Source organism: Pezoporus occidentalis, unplaced genomic scaffold, assembly GCF_034315485.1.
Source record: "Pezoporus occidentalis ecotype Australia unplaced genomic scaffold, CSIRO_AGI_Poc_V1 ctg6, whole genome shotgun sequence".
Lineage (NCBI taxonomy): Eukaryota > Metazoa > Chordata > Aves > Psittaciformes > Psittacidae > Pezoporus > Pezoporus occidentalis.
In genome coordinates this window covers 9,554,276-9,579,570 of record NW_026915943.1, presented here as the reverse complement: position 1 = coordinate 9,579,570, position 25,295 = coordinate 9,554,276, and the positions used below count along the sequence as shown (strand labels likewise).

At 42.7% G+C, this 25,295-nt stretch overlaps 1 protein-coding gene across 2 annotated transcripts; it reads left to right on the top strand.

Annotated features, from left to right (window-relative positions):
- The first annotated feature begins 4,999 nt into the window (after nucleotides 1-4,999).
- Nucleotides 5,000-22,263, top strand: CWC15 (CWC15 spliceosome associated protein homolog). Of its 2 annotated transcripts, none has more exons than XM_062639374.1 (7): nucleotides 5,000-5,119; nucleotides 7,405-7,543; nucleotides 9,517-9,629; nucleotides 10,534-10,625; nucleotides 11,384-11,494; nucleotides 20,398-20,516; nucleotides 21,247-22,263. In XM_062639374.1, exons 2-7 carry the CDS (start codon nucleotides 7,413-7,415, stop codon nucleotides 21,374-21,376), a joined length of 696 nt encoding a protein of 231 aa, XP_062495358.1. In that variant the 5' UTR covers nucleotides 5,000-5,119; nucleotides 7,405-7,412; the 3' UTR covers nucleotides 21,377-22,263. The 2 variants fall into 2 exon arrangements, with proteins under 2 accessions (XP_062495358.1, XP_062495357.1); XM_062639373.1 differs by lacking the exon at nucleotides 5,000-5,119 and adding an exon at nucleotides 5,126-5,248.
- The last annotated feature ends 3,032 nt before the right edge of the window (nucleotides 22,264-25,295 follow it).

The window sequence follows — 25,295 nt, the reverse complement described above, 5'->3', positions numbered from 1 at the left end:
CATAGAAGACAGTGGAAAAGCAAGAAGGTCCAGAGCCAGCGGGTGGACAGCCAGCCCTTCCTTCTGCTTAACACCAGTTTTCAGAGCCTGGATACTGTGCAATGAACTCCTCCCACTGAGACCGAGTCATCATCAGCCAGCAGTAAGAAAAGGATAAAATTAGCTCAGCTATTAGTAGAAATGTTTGGCTAATAAATAAAACAGTGGGACATTTTTGTTTAACAGTGGATGCAATCATAGACAGAGGTATGTCCTGGCTGCTCGCCTGCATGTAAATACTGCATGGCTAAAATTATTTGCTTTGTCCAATCTCAATTAAAGTAACTCAGTGGAAACAAGAGAGCTTCCATGGAGCTGAGCATGTGCCTAAGACTGTGAGGCCAGGAAGCATGAGCTGTGTGTGGCTCAGGGCGTCACTCTTTCCTCCAGCACCCTCCTCCCCATGTCCCCGAGTGCCTTTTGGTTGACATCATGTCTCACGTTGAAAGAGCACTGGGATCTCAGTGGAGAGCCCCGCATGGGGAAGCAGACACTGTAAACACAACATGCATTCAAGTACAGCATGCTGGACCTGCAGCACTGGTCCAGCTCGTTTCATGACACCACAGTCTGCAGTGCGTGATGGAGGTCATCACTGCCCTGGGCAGGACCTGGATCAGGTCCTCACCCTGTACCTTTCCTTGCAGTGAATTCTTGCTGACTCCCAGGATTTTCCCTCCATTGTGAACAGATCACAAGGTCTCTCCCTTGCTGCAGAGCAGGAGCTCACACCAACTACATCCACCCAGCACTGAAGGCACAACAGGAGACAGCAGCCATGGGGATGGATATAGGAAGCAGAAAGTTGGTGAGAGTGCAGTGGGAGGTGGTAGGGAAGAGATTAAGGACCAGGATAACTTTGTGAACACAGAGAAGCAGCAGCACAAGGTTTTTACTGATCCATGGCAGCAGAGAGGGTGTGACAGTGCTAAACAGCACAGGATGGCCTCACTGGAAAGCAGATCCTGCTGACTCACTGGCTGAGTCACAGCCTTACTCGGCCTCTGTTCTTTTCCCAATCAAGGAAACAGCACTTCCCACAAGCTTCTTTTAAGGCTACCATTTGGATGCTGAACATTCCTGCACCAAGCCTTCGGTCTCAACAATCCCCTGTTGAGCCCTTCCATGTTCTCAACCCGGCAGGAGGCACGATCCTTCAGAGCACATGATGTCCTGAGGGAAGAAATGTGCTGCAGCCTTTCCAAAGCAGAAATGGGATTTAGTGCTGGTTGGACCTGCATGGCAAAAGACAGGCTCCTACAGGAAGGGAGGCAAGGGGAAAATTCAAGCTGGGAGATTTCCATTCTGGCACTGAACCTCTGCCCTGCTGGGGGACAATGCTCATGGTCACAGTACCACGCTGCTTGGAAAGAGGAGACCACATGCCCTGATGCTGGATTTTAAGGGTGGGCAGAAGATAGCTCCAGAGTCTACAGTGAGAGACCCAAAAAATCAGGAAATGAAAATTGCCTCGACTAGATTCCCATCTGGATTCAGAAACAATCAGTGGAAAGCAACAATTAAGAGCAATGTTAAAGATGGAAGAAAGGAGAATCAGATAACGAAGAGTATGCATGAGAAGTGTTAAATAACAGAAAACCACAGGAAATGGGGAAAAAATCCCTGCATTGGCAAGGCTAAGAGGGAGTTTTTAAAGTCCATGAGGAACATAAACAATCTTCATAATGCTACAGGCCAAGAAGTAGAAGAGAAAACATTAACAAGGTTCCAAACATGCACCAGATTTTTAGAGACGTTTCTGTTCTCTTTCAGGAGATGATGACTTCTGCAGTCTTGCAGTAATCTCAGAGAAGGGCCAGCACTTAGTAGAGACCTGCCTCTGACAGCACTGAGATAACCAAAGAAAGTGGGTCCCCCTGTGTGATCCACAAGCAGACGTAAAATTGCACTGAGAATATGTACAGGTACCATAAAAATATGGGTCAGTAAGTAAGCAGCAATGCCAGTGACACCAGCAAAGCATTTCTTTCCCAGACAGATGCCTTTAACACAGTCAAACATGTTTATTTGTCTCAGCTCAAAGACTACATAGAATTCTTTAACCTGGAAAGCAACAACCCTGAGGATTCAGGAATGACCACCAGCACACACTGGACTCAAGCACCTAGGGTAGTAGTGAGGGTAAAAAGGCCAGTGTGATCCTCAGATAGATAAACAACCCTGTAGAAAGCTGGGGGAGGGAAGTGATTTTATCTCTTTAGTTCCTATTAGTGGAGCTGATGTTGAAATGGTTCTTATGGTTTTGATGTTATAAATTGGATAGAGAACAAGAAGCAACCTGATCTAGTGGAAGGTGTCCCTGCCTGTGGCAGGGGGTTGGAACTGGATGAGCTTTAAGGTCCCTTACAACCTAAACCATTCCATAATTCTATGAAAAAGACCTCAACTAATTGATGGGAGGAAGGAAACAATTCTAAGAGACTAGAAGAACCCAGTCTGCTTACCTTATCCAAAGGCAGTTGCAAGACTAGTCTACAAAGTATAAATACCTGGAGAGAAAACAAGCTTCTAAAATTACCAGAGAAAGGCACAACAGGCACCCATGGCTGGGAATAAAGCCAACAGAAATTAAAACTAAGGTGCAGTTCTCAACTGTAAGCATAATTAATCACTGGAGGAAATGATCAAGGGAAGTGGTGACTTCTCCTGCATTTCATGTTTTCCATGCAGTACGTAATAGGTTTCTAAGGGCTTCCACAGCAGAGGAATAACTGAGGGTGCATCCTCAGTGTCAATTACTGTGTGCAAAGAGATCCAAGGCTTAGCATGCCACAGGAAAAAATATACCTTCAGCCTTGAGCTGTTTTGTGATTAGAGCGGCCATGGAACAGGGAAGACCTGGGTTTTGCCATTGGTTGTTTAGGTTGCCTGATGACATTTTAACGCATAATCATGGAATCCAGGAATTCCCGCTTGCCACTTGTACCATTGAACCTGACTGGTGCTCCCTTCTACATGCATGCTCTCTTTCTCAATGAATCTTTAATTCCTTCCCTTACAATCAACTAGTCAGCTTCAAAAACACAAGGAGAACATCCCTAAGTATCAAAGCAGCCTAGAGCTGCCTGACTGATGGGGCAATGGTTGTCCGCATGTGGGGTCAGCCCTGCTTGGGAAACAGCTATAGGATGTGTCCTGGAGGGGCTGAGAGGCTGCAGTGATATCCACAAGTGCTGGACATGCACTAAGAATAATTATTGCATGAAAGTTTTCTAAGCATTTGAGCTGGGAGATATATCTGTTATGCCATGGTGAAAGCATGATGCTGAACTTCCTAGTCCTAAACTAAGTCCAGACAAGTTCAAAACTGGGCAAAACTGCATGTTTAGAGGTCTTAAAACCCCAAAGTTGTGGACCTGTGAAGGCTGGGCTCCTCTGCAACAAGACTAAGCTTGGATACTCAGGAGTCTGGACTCAGGTACCTCTGTACCACCAGCATCCTTCTTGAGTGCCCAAGTCTTCTAAGGAAACCAAACCCTTGAGCATAAACCACATCTGTAGCTATTTGTACTGCACATTGATACACATAAGTTGGGGTAAAGAGAAGCACCTTGGGGTTGTGGGGAACACTTCTGGCCAAAGACATTAAGCCAGTATGGCTTAAGAAGAATCGTTGTATCTGTTCAGAGCAGAAACTGTGCCAGTTTTTTGGCTCTCATCTTTAATTAATCCTCCACACAGGGAATGTTTGCATTAACTCAAACCCAAGAGTAGGAGCATTCTCTTCAGTTCTTGAAGTCTTTAATCAAGACTTGATGCCTTCTGCTATATTGATATTACAACTGAACACTAGGCACTGCCTTCAGAACAGGTTACTGAGCAAATCACAGCATTCTGCTGCACCACGACAGTCAAATCAGCAGAACAACTCCTCCTGGTTTCAAGCCCACAGGTTTATAATCTATAACACCCACTATCACAGGACGCTGCACTGATTTCAGCTGCTGTCATCTGTAGCCCAAGACTGGATACCCGAGCTCTCACTGGAAAACCAGGCCCTTCTGTGAGTCTAAGCTGCCTGTAGTGACAGAAACCACAAACCCATTTCACATGGTGCAGGCTGAAGCTTGCAGGTAAGGGAATGCAGGGATACCTGGTTACTGACAGGGGCTGCTCTCGGGAAAGGACACAGTAATTATTGTTACTGTTTACCTGACTTCCGAGTGAAGATTAACATTTATGACAAGTTGCTTAAAATAACCGGTTTCTTTGTATACCACTTCGTCCAGGTGCTTTCCTTGCTGGCTCGCTGACCCAAAGGGCGTAACTTACACTGTCGCTGCAGCTCTCTGGATAGCAGCATCTTTGAGGACCTCTCGTGGGCTCTCCCCTAAACTGCATGCTGGGTGAAGGGAGCACAGGCAGACGTTTCCGTGTTAACTTGTAAACTCATCAAAGAGCCTTTTACTTCACATGCCTTCGTGTGGATTCGCTTTAGAATAAAGTGTGTCTAACAGTAACATAAAACACAAGAGAGATGCATCTTAAGAAGGCGAATCTAATCCCTAAGTAATGCTCATTCAAGCTTTGGCTTCTTTACAAAATTAACAGTGAATATAGATTCTTTGTAAGGGGATGGGAAGGAAGGAATGTGCTGACTGACAGCTGGGCTTAGGCTGGCGTTGCTAATGCATGTTGCTAGTAATGTGAGGTATTCCCTTCTCCGTCTGCCATTGTTCCTATCTTTCTCCATCATCCCTACAAGACATTGGCATAGGGTGCCCAGAGAAGCTGTGGCTGCCCCATCCCTGGCAGTGTTCAGGGCCAGGTTGGATGAGGTCTATAGCAACCTGCTCTAGTGGAAGGTGTCCCTGCCCGTGGCAGGGGGGTTGGAACTGGATGAGTTTGAAGGTCCCTTCCAACCCAAACCAGTCTGGGATTCTATGAGGAGAGGAGGAAGAAGAGGAAGAAGAGGAAGAAGAGGAAGAGGAGGGAGAGGAGGAAGCTGACACTGCTCCCCCGGCAGCGCCACTGCTCCAGCGCCCACTTCCGCCTCGGTAGCCATCATGGCGGACACACTCTCCTCCCTCAGGTGGCAGTCCCGCCAGCCCTCTCTATGGTAAGTCCTCCTCCGGCGGCAGCGTCCGTCACGTTCTGCCTGGTCCCCGCGCGGTGCATTGTGGGTGCTTGGCGGAATGATGGTGGTGGCGTAGGGCCTGGCTAAGGCGAGGTGGAAGAAGGTCGTTGTGTGAGTATCTGGGCAGGCGGCGGGCGGGCGGCGGCAGGGTCCGGGGTCCCTGTGGGCAAACAGGGCGGCTTTGGGGCACGGAGTGTTGGGGGGCTGCGGCACGGTTGCGGGGCTGAGGCAGGACAGGCCCCGTGGGCGGACGAGGGGCCGCGTTTCTGAGAAGAGCCGTGAGGGTGGCGGGGTCGGTCAGGGGGTGAAGGGGCCGCCGGCGGGCACTGACTCTCGGCCCGGACTGCCCGTGAAGGCGGTCAGGAGGGTCTGGCTGTGGGCAGTTCAGCTCCAGGCCGAGCCCGGGCGCTGTCTCTCGGGTGTTAACCCCGGCGTGACCGGTCCTGTCTCAGTGTAGCGCTATCCAGGATTCTGCAGGGCTCCGTTTCTGCAACCCGAGAGGCTGCGTGACGGTCCCTGAGTGGTTTCAGGTCGAGTTTGAGTCCTTTAAAGCCGAGCCGAATACAAACTGACTTAAGAAAAGCAGGGACAGTTTCTGGAGGATTTCTTAATGTTTCATGCAATTATACAGCCACATTGGATCTGTCTCTTCACCTGAATTAATGGATCCCCGGGTTGCATCTAATTAGCAGGGATAATTCTGAGAGCAAGTGGCTTTCTTGGATCGAAGGGCTGCAGCCTCAGCTGACTTGGACCGTGGCACTGAAAGATGTCAGTGAGCCGAGGCTGGGTACTGCCTCACTGAGTTCAGTGGTAGTAACTGTTCTGCCCAATGGGATGTCATTTTGAGCAACAAATTATTTTATCATTTTAACACTGAAGTCGTGTTTTGTGATCTCATTGAAAGTGAAAAAAATAACCAACAATGCAAGCAGACCATTAATAACTTTTATTTGTGTATCACAAAAGCATATGAAGCAATAGCATGTTTTCTTTGCTTTTTAACATTCTTTAGTATGTTCTTTTGTCATACATGCATTCATCTGCAGATGTGTCTCTCTTGTGTCTTGTCTTCAGTCTGTGGCTAATGGATGTGTGTGTCTTGATGAAGCAGAAATGAGCATAGTTTCAGATAGTAGATTTAAGATGGCACTGGTTCATCATGTTAAGTTTTTTGGCATTGGTTAAACATCTTAAAACCCTCATCATAACATCTTAAACATCTTAAAACTGAGGCCCCCAGTGACATGGTTTAGTGGTGGTCTTGGCAGTCCTGAGGTAATGGTTGGACTTGATGATCTTAAAGGTCATTTCCAACCTAGTTAATTCCATGGTTCTTGGCACAGGGGTTTGTGATTGCAAGGGTCCCCAGCTCCTATGTGGAGCACTGAAGGCAGTGCATGCTGATGGTCTCTCTGTGTGGCTGAGGCTGATGGAGTCTGTTCTAGTCCTTTGCCGCACAAGAATTGATAGTAACAATTTTGGGTAGTGAATTTTTTAGGACATGCTGGTGGTGTACGAGTTCCTGCAGGCTCTGTGTGAGAACTGGTGAAGACTCCTGTGTTTGCCTGAACTTTTTTAATTGCACTTGGCTTCCCAGAGGGTAAAGCTTTGTGCCACCAGGGAGACAATGACAGCAGCCCTTCAGAAGGTTTTGCTGGCCAGGTGGAGCTCTGTGCACGTGGCTCCTGAAGGACTGTGCTGCAGCACTAGTGAGAGTGTTGTGCCTGGAACTACAGAGCTGAACAAGCACTGGAGCATTCAAGTTGCATGACCTTCATCAGTATTTAGTTATCAACACCATCCTTGGCGTGCTGTGCTGTATGTCAGCATGTATTTCTTATTATGATGCCTAGATATGGTTTGGGGAATAAATAAGGAGTCATTCCCAGGAGCCTGTTATTTTTGGCCATCATATTTCAGGAGGGGAAAGAGTTTCGTTACAAGACTGTACTGCTGTCTTAAGGTCAGGAGACCATCTGGACAGTTCTGTTTACTTTACAGACATAGCTTCATATTCTTGTTAGAGTCTGTGTATAATCTTTCAAGCATGTTGGGAAAGACTTTACTTTGAAAATTTGCATAGATTCTGTCAATTCTATCAATAAAAAGCTCCTTAAATTTCAAGGATCGTGAGCCAAGTGATAGCTGGTATTCTGTAGTGGGACTTGTCATAACTTCAGTAGTTCCAGGAACAAAGTAGCTCCCAGTGGAAGTCTTTCACTGTATGTTGTAATAAGACCTGGTTTTATCCCTTCATTCTGTAGTAGTTAAAATGACGACAGCAGCAAGGCCAACATTTGAACCTGCAAGAGGAGGAAGAGGAAAAGGTGAAGGAGACTTAAGTCAGCTATCCAAACAGTATTCCAGCAGAGACCTTCCTTCTCATACTAAAATCAAATACAGGTTAGTATTGGGTTTTTTTAGTCTTACAGCAAAACAGGCTGGGAATTTTCACAGCAGATGTTTATGTGCTTGAACAGGCACTGGAGACTGTGTGGCAGTGTTGAATGAGTGGGCTGAAAGTGTAAGTCTTAGAAGCAGACTTAGGAGAGGTTTAATTTTAGTGTTATTTATTACTGCTTATGGACATGGTGTTAGAAGAAGGTGTGCTTTGGACACCGAGCATTTTGGGCAGTGGAGTAGAAGAAAGTTGTCATTGAGATTGAGCCACAGAGGGCTCAATGGGCAAGATGGGATAAGAGGAGCGAAGTTGAGCATATCTTTAAAGTAGGGTAAAGCCACATCATGTATTTGGCATTAACCACTTGAGAAGGGCATTAGGAGGAGACAGGGAAATCACAGAATAACACTTGGGCAATAGCACATATTGGAAGAGCTGATGTTGAACACTGCAGGTGCTGGGAGAGGAAATGGATTTAATCAGTGAGAAAGATAATGGGATACTAGGAATATTTTCCTCTCTTTGAAAGACATAATAATTCTTCGTTATCCTTTTGACAGATTAAGTGAAAACTGGAGTCAGTGTGATATGATGCCTAGAATTTAAATTGTGTCAGCCTAAAAATGTTCTTTTTATCTAACTGATGTTACTCTTGTTGGTGAAATTACTGCAAAGGTTTTATGTTTGCACTTTTTTGTCCAGATATTTACCCTTTCACCTCTTCCCTCCTGCCCTTTTGGTTTTTAGGAACATGTATGGATAAGGGAGTTGGAGTGTTTTGAAGAATACCAAAAGCAGCAGCACAAAAAGTGCTCTCACCTGCATTTTGTTGTTATGGGAAACATTGCTGTGGGTTTGTTTCTTTAAACAGAAGTGGGGTTGAGGCACGGGTCTGTTGTTTGAACAAAGTGTGTGGGGACAAACATGTACAGGAATATACAATGTTTTAACAAGTATCTCCCTGTGTGTGAGAGAGATGGAGGGGCCGTTAAGTGTCTTCTGGTCTTTCTCGCAAATACCTCATACAAAGTGGTCTTTGTTAAATTGCCAGGACTGCACCATTCCAAGAGAAGTTCAGTGTTTTAGTCCCACTCAAGTTTAGAGTTTGGGGAGATTTTTCAGCTATATCAGGGATTCCAAGTCCAGGTTTTTAATTACACAAGCAAATTAAATACTTCATTATAAAGACAGGCTGTGCACACTATTTATTTATAATGGCTCATGCCTGTGTTTCTTCCAGGCACTCTTATTTCCAGCACTGAGTTCACAGAAAGGTGAAAGGAATTGCTGCTTGTTTTTATTCATTAGTTCTTTTCAAGATTTCCACAGAAAATTCAGTGCTCTCTAGGTGGAACTTTGTGTGACTCAAATATGAATAGTCTGTTGCTTTTGGCCAGTGTTTATTATAGAAAAGGGGGAGAAACACGTATTTGCAATATGTTTCACCAAAGCTAGTGCTTTGCCTGTTCTCCCAGCTCTTGTTTTTAATGGTCATGGGAGATTATCTGTCTCTCAGAGGGGAAAAGTTTATGAAAGGTATGTTCTAGTCTAGGTCTTATCTGTAAGCTTAGAGACTGGGCTTGCAGCAGCAACTTTGATAAAACAGTGAGGGAAGTTGACCATGATTCTCATGGATGTCTCCTAGGACACTCATCTTGGACTGCTGGGGAACAGAAGATTTAGCCATAGCTACAAAAGGTAGATGTAGTCATCCTGCTTTTGTAGGAATTTGTGTAGGGTCTTTGGAGAGCCACTGGAAGCATCATGTGTGTGTGGCATGGCATGTCTGTGTGTGTAATGCATACAGAAAAGAAGACTGATGAAGAGAGAATAAACAAGCATGTCTGCATGGTACCCAGTTCTTACTCTCTGTACATACTTGTTCACCCAAGGATTTATTTGCCCCCGTGAAAAAATTGCTCCCGGCTGCAAACGATCAACTTCAGCTTTTTCCTCCACTCTCATGCTGTTGTAGACAGGCCACTCAGGATGCTCCTGAGGAGGTGCGTAACCGGGATTTCAGAAGGGAGCTGGAGGAGAGAGAACGCGTTGCTGCAAGAGAGAAGAACAGAGACAGGCAAACGAGAGGTAAAAACAAAGAAACAAACATCCTAATATCTTTTTGTGGCATTGCTCTTCCACAAAACCTGGTAAGAAGTTTGCAGGTTGCAGACAGCATGTCATGAGAGTAGAATTTGGGGTATTGGTCTGATAGTTCAGAGCTGTTGACCTGAAAGGGAATGTCCGCTGGCTTTCCTCTTGGCTTCGTGCTATCAGAAATCCAGGCCAGCAGTAGGAGAGCACAGGCCATCCTGCAGGCCAGCTGATACAGTGTGAGTGTAATGAATTGGCAACAAGTCTGAACAGCTAATAGAGGGCTCTTTTCTGTGCTTGGACAAGTGAGACAGGAAGGAGAGGGGGAGTGACTCATCTTCTAGTGTTACAGCACTAGTGTAACAATAAATCTATTTTTGAAGTGTGGAATTCTGTTCAGATAAGGTGAAGTGATAATTAAAATGAAAACCTGAGGGGTTTGTTTTGATAAATACTCATTTTTAGTATTAAGCTTGACAGAATTTACGTACTTCAGGTTTAGGTGTGGTGGTATTGTGGGGCTTTCAAATTCACAGATGAAAGCAGATGTGGTTTGGACCATACTAGCCAACAGTAATGCTCAATGGGAACCTTACAATTGGATATGTAGAATAAGGATATTTGTGCACAGGTTTTTCTTCTGCTGTTCTTTCTTTGTAAAATAATAACTTCAGAAAACTTCTAGAGGCCTAGATGGAAGTTTGGACATGTTTCTGCTTCCCTTGAGCAGAGGTGGGGAGAAACTGGGCATGGTGTTAAGAAGTGAGGAAGAAGTAAGTGTAAGCTTGTATCTCTTAAGCAAGACAGTCTGTGAAGATTTTTGCTTTCTGACATTTGATTCTGTTAAATGAAGTGATTTAGTCATTTTTTGTTGTTTTTTTTAAATCTTATGCCATAGAACACACAACATCATCATCTTCTGTGTCTAAGAAGCCTCGGCTAGACCAGATTCCAGCAGCAAATCTTGATGCAGATGATCCCCTTACTGATGTATGTATCTTTTTTCTGTCTTTCCTTTTTTATTGTCTTGCATTCAGGATTTGCTGTTAATAGGAATGTATTTTTAGGTTTGCTAAAGATCTAAGATTCCAGCAGATCTTCGTTGTAGGATTACTTTACGTTGGTGGAAGTCCAGAGTGGTTTGGAGGATTCTGGTCCATAGTCTAATGGTATTCTTGGAAAGGACACAAAAATTAGGGAACTGAAAATACCACTTGAAGTATGGGGAATGGGAGGCTTTTTACCCTTCAGTCAACTACTGGGTTAGTTAGAATTCCCAAAGGTAGAACTGTTGAGATAGACTGACTGTCTGCATGGGCAGTGAATTCTTGCTCCTGGCTCCTCTTCTCATGCTAATGTCTAGAAGTTAGGTCTGAGGTTTGACAGTGCAAGGGTTTTTTAATCCTCTTATATTTGGTCCCATCAATATTGGACAGGGTATTCAGGCACACTGTTATAATGATTTAAATTGCAATGATTGGAGAGTGATTTGGGACAGCTTCTAGAATCTATTAGCTACTTAGCATTTGAATTATAAAAGCTTTAACTGCAGTCATCCAAAAAGCCTGAACATGTTTTTTTCTTGACTATACTATACAAGAGCAAATAAACCATTTGTATTGTGTTTGCTGCTGCTACAAGTACTTCAGAAATCAGCCATTAGCAAATTGCAACCTTAGATGGGCAGACTGTGGCTATTTCTATTTAATGAAATGAAAAAGCAGCTTCTTGTTCCCATTTGTTGTTAGGAAGATGATGAAGATGAGGAGTTGGAAGACAGCGATGATGATGACACTGCAGCTCTTCTGGCTGAACTGGAAAAAATCAAGAAAGAACGAGCTGAGGAACAGGCTCGAAAGGTAAAATCTCACCCCTTAAAGAGCATCTGCTTTTTGCAGACTAGTGTTAGTTACAACTGGTGTGGCTTAAGTACCTGGGATGAGTGAGAACTGGTAAATGTAAGTGTCCTTCAAAACTCTTCTCAGATATGATGAATTTGTTCTTCTGTCTAATAATTGGTGTCAAGATTACTTTTTCCTTTAATGGACATCCTGTGGTTAGAGATTGTTTCCCCATGAACGGGATCAAATCCTGTGCTATTGGCCCCCCCACCTCCTTGGTGTAAGAGAGATTGTTGGGATGGATTGCAGAAACAAAATCTCTGATGGTTAAATGGACTTCTAGGGACTGTTTGTGAGTATAGTCTGTTGCCAAGGTGTTCAGGATTTAGGATGAATGGTACTGGCTCTAACATTGTGTTACAGCAGAGTTTAGAGCCCAGGTGTTTGTTTCATCTGCAGTACTGAAATGCTCTGCCTCTGGTGGTGCCGCAGAAGTAGTGGGTATGTGCAGGATTCCCTCTTCCACTTTTAGTAGGCACTTTCATTTTCAGAGTAGGGCTTAAATAGTTTTAGTGCTTTTGAAAAATGTTGCATGCTTCAGTTGGAGTAGTTTTGTATGTTTGGAGCAGGCTACCCAGGGCAGTGGTAGAATCACCATCCCTGGAAGTGTTCAGAAACCATGTAGATGAGGCCCTTAGTGATACGGTTTAGTGGTGGCCTTGGCAGTCCTGAGGTAGTGATTGGACTTGATGATATTAAAAGTCCTATCCAACCTAGTTGATTCTATGATTAGTGTAAAAAACCAAAACAAAAACTCCAAAGCGAACAAACACAGCCCCCACATCCCCCAAACAAACCACCTGTCATGTTTGTATAGGGTAATCTGAGATGGTTTTCAGAGCATGCTAAATAAACATATTAAATGTTGATCAAGAGGCTAATCAAAGGGTACTGTGACAGCTTTGATGTCTCTGAACTGTTTGTAACCTTTCCTCTGGATTAACACACAAACTTTTATAGTTTAATGGTTTTGAAGAATGCTCTCCAGAAGAGTGAGCTGGCAGTGAACAGGCACAGCATCTAGCAGCAACTAGGGAAAGCCATCAGGGAATAATGTTTTAACTGCGGTGGGCAGCAATGGAGTGCGTGCTTACTCCAGGCTAATACAGAAATCTACCTTTAGAATCAGCAAGGTCAGCAAAACCAGTGAGCTCTGTTCAGAGTTTGAAGTAGTTTTGGAATGAAGTACTTTGGAAGAGTAAAAGGTTCTATACTGTGCTGCTTCAGTGCAGAAATGTTGCTGTAGAAGGCTGTTGAGACCCGATTCTCCATCTGGCTTGTGAGGGGTCTTTTACGTTGGAGTGTGTCTGAAAGCATCTATCATCTCTATACGGAGACATTTGAAGTACATCACATAGTAATTAAATTGTATTCTGCAATAATAACATGGTGAAAATGACCGAAAAACACTGGCAACAGTTATGCCAGGTGTTCCTGTGTGAAATGTACTAACTTACAAATTAAGAGTAGCAATGTCTAGGAAAGTCTTCAGCTGTTCTGAACAGCGCATAAAATGAAAGCTTAGATCGGTAGGGGGTTTTTACTTTGCCTGGTAGTTGTAATTGCACATCTGGATTGAAGAGCATAACTTGTCACATTTCGCTATAGAAAACTTGCATTATAAAAAGTATGGCAGTAAATTGCAGCACAGACCCAAGTGCATGCTTCTCTGTTCCTGCAGAGAATGGAATGTTACCATCTCTAGGATGTTTTGTCACTAGAGGGTGCCAAAAGCTCTGAAGTATTTAGTGTAGCACTTGGTTTATTTTGCTGTCTCTTAGCTGGTATTGTTTTTTACCTTCATGGATGTTCTGCTTCCCCCATATGCAGGGTTTATCATGTCCAATGCTATGTGCTATGTGCATACTGAATACACACACACTTATCTGAAACTAATGTTTGTTTCTTCCTAAAAAATAGTGTTAGTTATTTACTTGCAGTAGTGCATACTATTGTACACTCACTGTATGTTCTGTTCATCCTGAGACTGGTTGTTGGCACATAGGCTCTCTTAAAAATTGACATCTTCAGTAAATAGTGATTGCTCTGCAGGTACTTGGGATTTTATTTTCTTGTGGGTTTTTCAGAGTAGGAAACGAAGACAACGTTGGTGGCAAAAGTAAAAACCAAGGTAGGGTGCGGTCTTGGAAAGAGTCTTTAGGAGCACAAGTCTCCTTAGGAACAATCATGTATGTGTGTTGGCTTTAGTGGTATAATCTTCTTAGATTATGCCTTGTTTTACATGGCTTTGAAATAAAGTGTTACTGTCAAAGCATTTTATAGCCATCCTATAGAAATCCTTTTTCCTTTCAGATACATGTTTTTTTTCATGTTGTTTATGTTTTGGAAACCATAATTTAAACCCAGTTTTGTAAGTAACTGTATATTAGTCATGCAGCTGACTTCAGGATAACATCTAATGTAAAGTCTTAATTGTGTAGTTGCTGTTAGTCCTAATCCATATACAGGGATGGTTTATATGCTGAAACTCTTCTGCCCATAGTAGACGGAGTGGGACAGCAAAGGGAAACTGCAGGGTGGTGAGTGCCTGTTCACTCATCATTCTCAAATCTCTTTGTTATACAGACAGATTAACGTCTCTGCATCTTCTTGGAACATGCCAGGGTTGTAACAAGATGCAGTGGGTAAAATATAGTAATATATCCCAAATTTGTGTAAAATGCAGTTTTTTCCCTGATAGTTATTTTGATTTATTAAAATGCTGGTCCAGTAATTTCTGAGACTTCTTTTAAAGTAAGCTGTATCTTTGTTAACTGTTTTCCATCATCACTTTGGTGTCCAGTATTTAAGTTGCTGTGAAAGGAAGTCTCCTTTTCAAATGCATCTCTGGTGAGACAGCAGTTAAAAGATGAGAAACTGCTTTTTTTCAGCTCATCATGCCCTCTGTTAATTTCCCTTCTGTGGTAACACCAATTTCCATAAAAATCCTCTAAACCTAATTTTGACAAGGATTAGAATTAAGAAGGTCTGACTTCCTTCACGCTGATAACTTCCCTGTAATCTGTGTTACATACAGTTTCTTAACCAAATAAGCAAGTCCTGTCAAGGCTTGTTAACATGTCAAAATGCTTGAATTCCTTTGAATTCTGTAGAAACATTAAATAAATGCTACACATGTTTTTAAAACCTGATTGAGTTGGGGAGCCTTCCTGTCTTTTCTCCAGCTCTCCACAGTTTTAATCTTTCAGGTTGTTTCTAGTAGACACTAAACTGACAAGAACATTTTAGAGTTGAAAGCCATTTCTGTCCCAATTCTGAGTCTGTCTAAAACTCTACAAGCACAGGCCTGCTCTATGTGTGTGTGAAGTATCCATGGATAACATTTCAATATTCCAAATCCAGCATTACAGTGCTCATGATTTTTCAGGTTTTGAGCACTCCCTTAAAAGGTGAATGTAAATAATTAAAACCAAACCTCAAAACCAGGGAGCAGCTGAATGTGCAGTTCCAGCAAAGCTATTTTAACATCCAGTCATTTTATGCTTATCTGAGAACAGACTGAAAGTTGTTGGCTTGGGTTTAACAGTTTTATTTCAGTGTTTATCAATCACAGAACCATAGAATAGTTAGGGTTGGAAAGGACCTTAAGATCATCCAGTTCCAAACCCCCCCACCACCACCATGGACACCTCACACTAGAAATGACATCCAAGACTGTCCAACCTGGCCTTGAACACTGCCAGGGAGGGGGCATTTATCACTTCTTTGGGCAATCTGTTCCAGTGCCTCACCGCCCTCTATAACTGAATATGTCACTTTACCAATGGCCAAAACAGATCTTAGCTGTGTCCTGTGTTTTAGCCATGTCACAGACTTCACATAAAACATTAGAAGATGAATCTTGATAGGCATTAACCCTTTCACTTAAGTTTTAAGGGTCTCAGTGATTAAAATTGATGATGAAATAATAATTTTAGTAAAGAGGCAAAAGCAGAATATGTTTCTTCGTTAAATGTTTGAGACATGTTCACAATACTTTTTCTTTCCAAGATCTGACAATAATGTCCCCTCCCTTGTGAGCAAAATGACAACAAATCTGTATATAGGCACCACAGCTGGGATTACTCTGTGCCCTTGATGCTTCAATCAGTTATGTGCATCACTGTATTACATAGTTAGGAATTTGCATTGGATTAAATAACTGGGGTGAAACTTGCTTCATTCCCTGCTGCTGAAGGCAGTGCTGTCATAGTTTGTCATTCACAAATTAGCATTTAAATAAGGTTATGTGATTCTTTATTTTTTTTTCAGCCTTCAATGAAATGTGGGTATTTCAGATTTTCATTCGGCTACTTCACATCCCTAAAAACCAAGTAGGATAACTGTAATACAACAGAGCCATTTCAGGAATTTCAGCACTTTCTGTAAAAGTAATCTTGCTCTGTGCTCAGTGTAGGAGCTATACTAAAAAAAAAATAACCATGGTAACAGTAATGTTTCTTTTTCCTTTGTGGTCAGAAACAAATACGAATATGCCAAGGAACTGTTATTCTTACAGCAAGATAAAGAATAATTGTTTAGTTAAGGTTAATACAGTTTTGTCCTCCTTTTTTCTTCTCCCAGCTGTGATGCCACATGGTGAGTTCAGTTGTACAGTGACGCTTGCTGTGAGATCCGTTCACAGGGCAGCGTCTCCATCTGCTTTCTCAGGGTATGGGATTCTCTGCCAGTCCAGTCTCATTCCCAGCACCATTAATACTATTCTTCTGTTGCCTCTGACTCTAGCACAGTGGTTGCAACATGGTTGCCGTCCAGTTCCTCTCTCTAGGTAGTTGGTGCAGCATGCTGCCATTGAAAAGCACAGCCCTGCTGTCTGTAGTGAGAGAATCATCTAGAGCAGGATTTTTGTGAACATGGCTTAGGAAAAGAGTTGGATACCTCTTGCTGAATGGACAGGCAAAGAGGCATTACTTTAGAAGGGGTGAAGTGAATATAGGTATTATTTTTCCCCTTAGGCTTTTCTTGTGTTGTGGGTTTGTTGTAGCCGTAGTGTTTCAGCTGAATAAGCCTTTGTTCCACCACACAAAAGAACAATGTAGGCTTTGGAGCAACCAGAGCCTCTTATTCTGTGAACAGCTGCACTTGATGGTGCCTCAGAGGTGTGAAGCTCAGACAGCTATGAAGGTTATGTCTGGTCTGTTAGATTTGATACAACCCATGCTCCATCGCCTGGAGCTTTCAGCAGGATGAGCAGTGGAAGATTTATGTGGAAAGTTGTGGAACATAATGAAACCTCTTTTGGCTGGAGATGAGGGATTCTGGAGCTCTGGCCAAAATGTATTACTTAGCTTAAGTATAAATGTCAATTTTACACCATGCCTCATATTTCCTTCATGTCATGCCTTTAAGATACAAAACTTAGTAAATTACCTTGTTTAAAATCTTGGATACCTTCTTTGGGAGTTTTTAGTGAAGCCAAATAATACAAAAAATCTTCAAGACTAATCTTCAGAATTAGTCTTCTTCCTAAAACTTGTAGCAAATACACTGAAATGTCATCCAACCTGGAACAGCTCCACCATAGAGTGGTTTGGGTTGGAAGGGACCTTAAAGGTCCTCTAGTTCCAACCTCCCTGCCATGGGAAGGGACTTTGAATGCCTGAATTCCACAGGTGAATTATCATGCATGCTGGGTCTTTGTAATGTGCCTAAACCTGTCTCTGCCTTACTCAACAGAGCTGTTCCCTGTTTGCTTTCAGACTTTCACCTATTGATCTTTAATGACAAAGATAAACTTACGCAGTTTGTTACTACTTCTGCTTGTTCTGCCTCTGTGTGTCTGAAAGACAACAGAGTTCTGGTTTTAAGTAGAGCTGAGAAGCGGCAAAGAATCACACCAAGTGCCAGGGGCTCTGCAGCATCTCGTACTGTGAATATGGAAAATCAGTGTATGAAAATAAGACTGATGAATGTTTTCTGTACCTGTTGTCACTATAGAAGAACATTTGACAGCTTCTGCTTGCATTATGTTCATAATTGGGTTTAGTAACGTAATAGGTACAAAAGTAAAATGTAATAATTTGAAATTTCCAAGATTGCCCCTACCACTTCTTTTAATTATAGTGCAGTTTTTGCTGCCCTCCAGTCTTCTGGAATTGTGGTTAACTTGAGTCAGTGCAGCGTTTTGCTAGCAATTAGCAGTTTTGGACAGAACTTAGTTGAGCTTGGAGTGCCAAGTTGTTTGGGTCGATGCACAAGTTCCATATCCCAGCTTCCGTGGTGGTGCAGGGGAGGTGCAGTCAGTAGAGCCTGGAGCATGGTTGATGTCCTGTGTGTGTGTACTTCAGTGTGAGCAGAAAAGCCATCTTGACTCCTTACTGTGTTCTCTAGATCTCTCTGAACCATATTATATAGATATCCCTGAGATGTGAGCTCAGCTGCCTACAAACAGATGCAGATGTCTACTTCTAGGTGTCTTAATCTGGAGCTAAATTCTACTCTTAGTCTTATACTACTTGTAGTGTAATGCTTCTTAAAACTGTTATTTCAGTTTTGATTTCCCTTTTTTTGGTTTGTTTTTTTTTTTCTTTCTATCACCACATTTCATCACTTCAGTTTGATAATGCTTTTTTTTTTGTTACCAGAAAGTGAACTATGTCAGGCTAATTGGGCCTGAAGGATATTGCATGGGTTATGTAAAGCAGATAAAAGAGAGGGACTAGTTTGGGAGCAGCAGGAGAATGAGTTGGGGGTGTTGGTTGATGGAAGGCTGGACATGACGTGGCAGTGTGTGCTCGCAGCCCAGAAACTATGTCCTGGGCTGTATCAGGAGAATGACCAGTAAGACAAGGGAAGGGATTCTGCCTCTACTCTGCTCTTGTGGCAATCCCCTGCAGTCCTGCATCCAGCTCTGGGGCCCCCAACACAAGAGGGACGTGGAGCTGTCGAAATGAGTCCAGAGGAGGCCACAAAGATGATCAGAGGACTGGGGCACCTCTGCTGTGGAGACAGGCTGGGAACTGGGCTTGTTCAGCCTGGATAAGAGAAAGCTTCAGGAAAGCCTTACAGCAGCCTTCTAGTGACTAAAAGGTGCCTGCAAGAAATCTGGAGAGGGACTTTTGACAAGGGCCTGTTGTAATAGGACAGAGCAGAATGGCTCTAAGATGAAAGAGGGTAGACTGAGATTAGAGGGTAGACTGAGATCAGGAAAAAAATTCTTCCCTGTGAGGGTGCTGAGGCACTGGCACAGGGTGCCCAGAGAAGCTTTGGCTGCCCCATCCCTGACAGTGCTCAAGGCCAGGTTGGATGGGGCTTGGAGCAACCTGCTCTAGTGGAACGTGGCCTTGCCTGTGGCAGGGGTTGGAACTGGATGAGCTTTAAGGGCCCTTCCAACCCAAAGCAGTCTATAATAAACTGAAGTTTTGTGTTTTCAAGCATAGCTTTAAATCCAACATTTGCATTCCAGCTTCAGTTGTTACTACCACCCCAGTAAATAAGCAAAAATATAATACTACCATCCTACTGGCAATTAATTGCAGCTGGTTCTACATTGTATTTGTGAGAAGCAGTGTAATGGTAGGTGTTTTTTAATAACTAAAACTCAGGTAGGCTTTGAAAGGTAAAATCTGTACCAGTGGCCAGGCGTCCTCTATGCATGGTATTATGTATGTTAATGTGGTATAGTTCTTAAGAGAGTTGGAATAGAGTTGGGGTGATAGGAATATTTCACATACCTGATCAGTCCAATTGAAAAACATCATAAATTGTAGATAGCTTTAATAATACATCACTTGGCATTGATTAAACGTTTGATGCTGGAGAGCTCTGGCTAGCATCAGTGTTCAAGTTTATGCTTAAACCTTGTAACCACTACCATGAAGAAACACATTTCCTCTTTTGGGATCCCCTCTGCCATGGATTTTGTGTCATTTTGGGAACAAAAAAAAACACAACCTTGTGATCTCTTTGTCTTTCATTTATATAATTTCTTCTAAGCCATGGTTTTAGTTTCCAACAATGCTAGTGAGGCATCAGTGTATTTTTTAACTAGAATATCTTCAGATCACACTTAAGCATATAGGAAGTGGGAGACCTAGTTAGTCATCCAAACTTATTCTGGTACTTTCATCAAAGAGCAGCCCTTGCAGTGTATTTGAAAGGTTGTGCAAAATGCATTGATGTAAAATGAATATTACACATTCATTTTGATGTCTGTGAACATTCAAGTCACTAAATATATTAATACAGCTTGGAAGTGTAGGCAGTGAAATGTACTTTGTGTAGCCTGTAGTGCATTACTTCGCTTAGGCTTGAGTTATGTGCTTTTGATGGTACAAGGAGATGAAAATTATTCTGTTCCTTAATATTGGAACTCTTGAATAGTCTTACGACTTCCGCTGCTCAGTGTCACCTTAAGATTTCTCAGGGTTCTTTTTAATTGATCCCTAGGGAAGTTGTAGTTGTAAAACCCAAGCAGATTGCTTAAGATAAAGAAGTTTCAGCATACTGTAAAGTTTCTTCCACCTAATGACTACTGTATAATGTACTTTCTTTTCTCATGAGGATAAAGAAAATCTTTTAATCTGTATACAGTTTTTAATGTAATAAATATGTAAATGGTAAAGCTGGAATTGAACTGAATATTTGATGGAACATCGGAGGTAAGCAGAGCAGATAGGAATGTTGCTAGATTGACACCTCATCAGCCATGTTAAGCTCTTTAGGGTATCTCTGCTTCTATCCTTATTTTACTCATATGTAAGTGTCAAATGCCCTGAGAAGTCTGGGTTAGGAATTAAAGCTCTGTCTGTGAGAGTATTCACAGCTAAATAATGTTTCTTTTTACCAACTAGATGAGAAGAGTGGCTTAGAAAAGTAATACATCAATTTCTGGTTCACAGGAACAAGAGCAAAAGGCTGAAGAAGAAAGAATTCGGATGGAGAACATCCTGAGTGGTAACCCCCTGTTGAACCTTACTGGCCCAGCACAGCCTCAAGCAAACTTCAAAGTGAAGAGGAGGTACTGTGCACCATGTACTGGGGCACCCATCCCCATGCTCCTTCTTGATACTCTGAGTCATAAAACATCATCACTGCTGTTGGATTTTACTTCCTTCCGCGGACCTTGTCACGGCAGTGTAATATTGGATCAGGATACTGATGCATGTGGTGATTGTGTTCTGCATTTCTCTGAACAAATTATCCTGCTCCTTTTGTTTAAAAGAGAGGGAAAGAGAGATTGAGCATTGTGTTTGTCTGACATAGTGCAGGCAAACAGGACTAAAGTAATGGGACCAGAGTTCCTAAAATAATCTGATGTTGTGCTTCCCTTTAAAATCTGGCTGCTTTGGGAGCTTTTATTTATTTCTTGTAGTGTAACCAGAATTAGTGATTAGCAGTCCTTTTCTCAATAGAGTTCTCATTTGCAGATATTCCAATGACTGTTGTGTTTATCAAAAATAGGGCCATTAGATTAAAGGTTTTTTTTTCTGCTCTGCTCAGATGGTCTTTATTTTCTGTAAGTTCAAATAACCTTTAATCTGCTGATACTTATCTCACTTCTAACTCAGGAGCATGTAGGAGATGGTTTGGATTAGAAAAATAGATCTGTTTTTCCTCTGAGATCTAATCCTTGTGACTACTTGTTCTATGTACATTTAAATAGGAGGGCCAAGCTTCATTTATGTATTTCTGTAAGTTGCACCTCATCTTCATGCAAGCTTACTGAAGTTCCAAACTTTCCTTTTCAGATGGGATGACGATGTTGTCTTCAAGAATTGTGCCAAGGGTTTGGATGAATCCAAAAAGGACAAAAGATTTGTGAATGATACTCTGCGATCAGAATTCCACAAAAAATTCATGGAAAAATATATCAAGTAGTACAGTTCTATGTGCAGTGGTGCTGAAGGACTCGGAAGGTCGTGGGTGTACCTTCCCTTTTCCTCAGAATGCAAGGCCGAATACTTGGTCATGAATTCCCATATGCTTTTCCAAGATCATCATCAGCTTCATAATTAATAATTGCTGTGTATTGAGTTTTTATTCCTGCAGTATGTCTTCCTTTTCAGTTCTAATTAAATCAGTTTGTGTTTCATTAATGTTTTTCTGTTCACATGCTTTTTACTGTCACATTACTTTTTGCTAGCTGCCAGATCAGTGGTAGAGAAAAGCTGGTTTGAAGTACTGTCAATTGCTTAAATTGCTTTCCAAAGGAACCTGTATTTATAGTGATGCTGGTTTGTAATTTATGCTACTTATGTAAACATCAGTAATATCAAAGATGGGGAGTGGCTGAGTGTGATAAGCAGTGTGAACTGAAGAGAGCTATACTTCCTGCAGCAAACTGGACTTCCTCTGAATAGCTTCTTAGAAAGTTAGTTAATAATCTTCCTTTTTAGTTACTTTTACTCTCAACCAAGTTCCAGTTTGGGGATAGCTCCAGGTTCTTAGCAGTCCTGCTTTCTGGACTTTCCTGGCTCAGCACTTGTGGAGCAGCACCAGGTAATGTTTGGGGGAGGCTTGAGCAGGGGATGCTCTGTGGAACCATTGCAGTTTTCCTCCTTAACTGACCCCTGCAGTGCTGGGTCCCTCAACCACAGCCATGTGGCTGCATGGTTCAGTGTGGTTCATTACTAAGTGTTGTCAGAAAGTTGCGAATGCTTTTATTAAAGGAGTGATCTCCTCAAGATACCCAAGTAGACTTTGTTTGTTTCTTTAATGTCAATTTTAACACTTACTAAGACAGTATAAAATATGAATGAAAAATATCTTGGTTGTAAAGGGATTTTTTGTTTCTTCTTTTCTGTCATCTTGGTTGCATTTGAAATCATGGCCAAGTGATGCACTGGGTATGAATCTAATGTTTGCAAAATGTGGTAGTTTCCTCTCTACCCAGGAGGCTGCAGCAGCAGAACTCAGATGTGTTTATGTAAAATTCTTGCCCTATGTAAAATTCTTGCCCTTTTCCTTGCCTATGTTATGCTCAGTCTTGTCCATTCTCACAGACACCATTTCATAGTAATATTATTAGTTTCAAGTTCTTAATTTGAAAATATATCTGGTTTTCTTTTAAAGAGAGTTAATGCAGAGCACAGTGTTTGATTTTCTTTTTCTTGGGCATGTCTCTGGTATCCTTTAAAAGCTTTCATTACCTTTAGCTATGTTTTCCATGCTTTCATTAGTGTACTAATGCCAGCAGCTAATACCCGTATTTAATTGGAAGCAAGAATTTCAGTGTGCTTAAGGTCATGTGAGCTTCTACAGCTACTAGAGGAATATGTGCTTGTTTCTGCACAGAAACACAGAGTGTATTCAGCCTGCAGAAGAGAAGGCTCAGAAGAGACCTTATGACAGTCTTCCAGTACCTGAAAGGACTGACAGGAAAGCTGGAGAGGGGCTTTTTACAAGAATATGTACTAATAGGACAAGGGGGAATGGCTTTAAACTGAAAGAGGGGAGATTGAGATTAGATTTTGGGCAGAAGCTCTCCCCTGTGAGCTGCCCTGGCACAGGCTGCCCTGAGAAGCTGTGGCTGCCCCATCCCTGGCAGTGTTCAAGGCCAGGTTGGACAGGGCTTGGAGCAACCTGCTCTAGTGGAAGGTGTGCCTGCCTCTGGCAGGGGGTTGGAACTGGATGAGCTTTAAGGTGCTCCAACACAAACAGTCTGGGATTCGTCTTCAAACTGCCTTATGACTCCTGGAAGCAGAAAAAGAGGTTTCAATTCTTGATTGTAAAGCTACTAAAATCTTTATATGTAGGCTGCTTATTTAGAAGGGGAAAGAAGCAAAGAGCTGTGCTTGTCAGGGCTGGCAGTGGAGAAGCCAGCTACTGCTTCAGGTCTGACCAGCAGCATGGTTGTCACAGCAACGACAAAAATTACACTGCGCTTGCAGCATTACAAGATGTAATCACTGTGCCAAAGCGAGCATACACTTGTATCGGAGAGGGGGAGATGCAGCCGAAGGGCCAGCTGAATGCATTCATGGAAATCGCAAGTGCATAATGCCATCGTCTGTGTACTCGAAGTAAACAAACTCTCTTCTTAGAGAAAATAATACTTCTAAGAATTCAGGTGGCTGGGGTTGGACGAGGTCTTCCTCTTCTTCACATCTGCAGAACACCCCTTCCTTAACCTCGCGTAAGGCATGGGCGTCCTCAGTCGTTCTTCCCCTTAGCTCTCCGCCTTTCTGATTCTGAAGCAAGAGCCATAGGGACCTTATAGGTCTGGGCTGGAGCTTTATTTCAGGCTTTTTGTGGCGTTATTGTTCAGCTCAGCCATAGAATTTGCAGATCCTATCTCTGACCTCCCTCTAAAGCTTTTGTATTTTAGCCTCCTGCAGTGTAAGCTGACCCACAGCCTGAGGACTCAATGATACACAAACACAATGTGGTAATTAAGGCATCTCAAACCTTATCTCTTGGTGGGTTTTGCATCATTAACTACTGAATTTCCTTCACCAGTACTGGAAAGCTAAAGTGCCCTGTGCTGCTTGTCAGGGAAGAACCCTGTGCTTTCAGTACTGCTGCTCTATTGTTCCATTTTCTGCTGTGCCTCTTGAAAAAGCCAAGCACATCACTTGTTCTTGTAAAGCTGCAGTGTGACACAGAGTTCTTGAGGAAAATCAGCATTTGGTGATCTGCACCTCTGCTCCCAGCATGGGTTTTTATCCAGGAACCTCTGCTGAGTGTGACAAACAGGTCTGAACAAAGGTAGTGGAGCTGGGAAGGCAGCTATCCTGGGAGGTGAAGTGGAGGAAACATTGGGCACTTCAGGGGATGTGGTATTTTACAGCTCCTAGTGATAGGGATTGTTTAATCCGATGGGTTTTGTAAGCTACACAACATGATGCTTTGTAGTATCATTCAGTGACGATGAGCACCTGAACTACTGTAACCAGTGGCTTGAAACAAAGCTACTTGCTTCATAGTTTCCCCTTGTTTATTATTATCCTCAGTGTAGCATTGGAAATGAAACCCAGGATATGTTTTCCACAGGGACTAAGTTAAACTTCTAAGTTGTTTGTTTTTTAAAGCCTTCTCTGCAAAACTTTTACTTGGAATATGTTTTAGAATTCTAAAGGGATTAATAGTGTGAGGAATAAAGCTTAATAATAGCCCTGCAGCTGGAAATAACTGTGCTGTCTGTATGCAAGGTTCTGAAGTGTTTAGCATCTATTTGTCTTCATCAAGTAGATGGCTGAATATTAAAGACTTCATATGATTCTGTTATTAAAAAAGCAGCTTTTTGGTAAGTTTCAGTTCCCCATTAGCTTGAACTGTTTGAAATAAACCCTGGGGCAGAGGTGATCTGGTGCTTGGTCTGTTCACATTTCAATGCCTCATGGGCAGCCCAGCTGGTGCCTGCTGTGGTGGCAGCTTGGTGTCTCCTCTCAGCCATGCCCAATGGGTTCTCATACTTCTTCCTACAAGTACCTCAAAGTCTCTCATGCTGGAGGCGAGATCTGAGCACAGGGTCAAACCATGACATGGATATGGGATATTGCCTTGGAAGTGCTTCACTTCAAAGGGAAGTGTGGAGGATTCAGGCCTTGAAGGGATGTGCTGATGCTCAGAAAGTGCTTAGGCTAAAGTGATTACTTGTATCTGCAGTCAGGGCTGGCTGGGGACTGAAGCATTAATTCTCTTCCAAGGAAAGTCAGAATCACATGAAGGGCTTCTCTGATTTGCTTTCTTTCTCTATGCCTAGTGCTCTGCAGATTCAGGGGGAGAAAGAAAATACCCACAGAAATGTTCCTATACACAGAAGTTCTCCTTCCATCTGCTGTCAGCTTTTAGAATG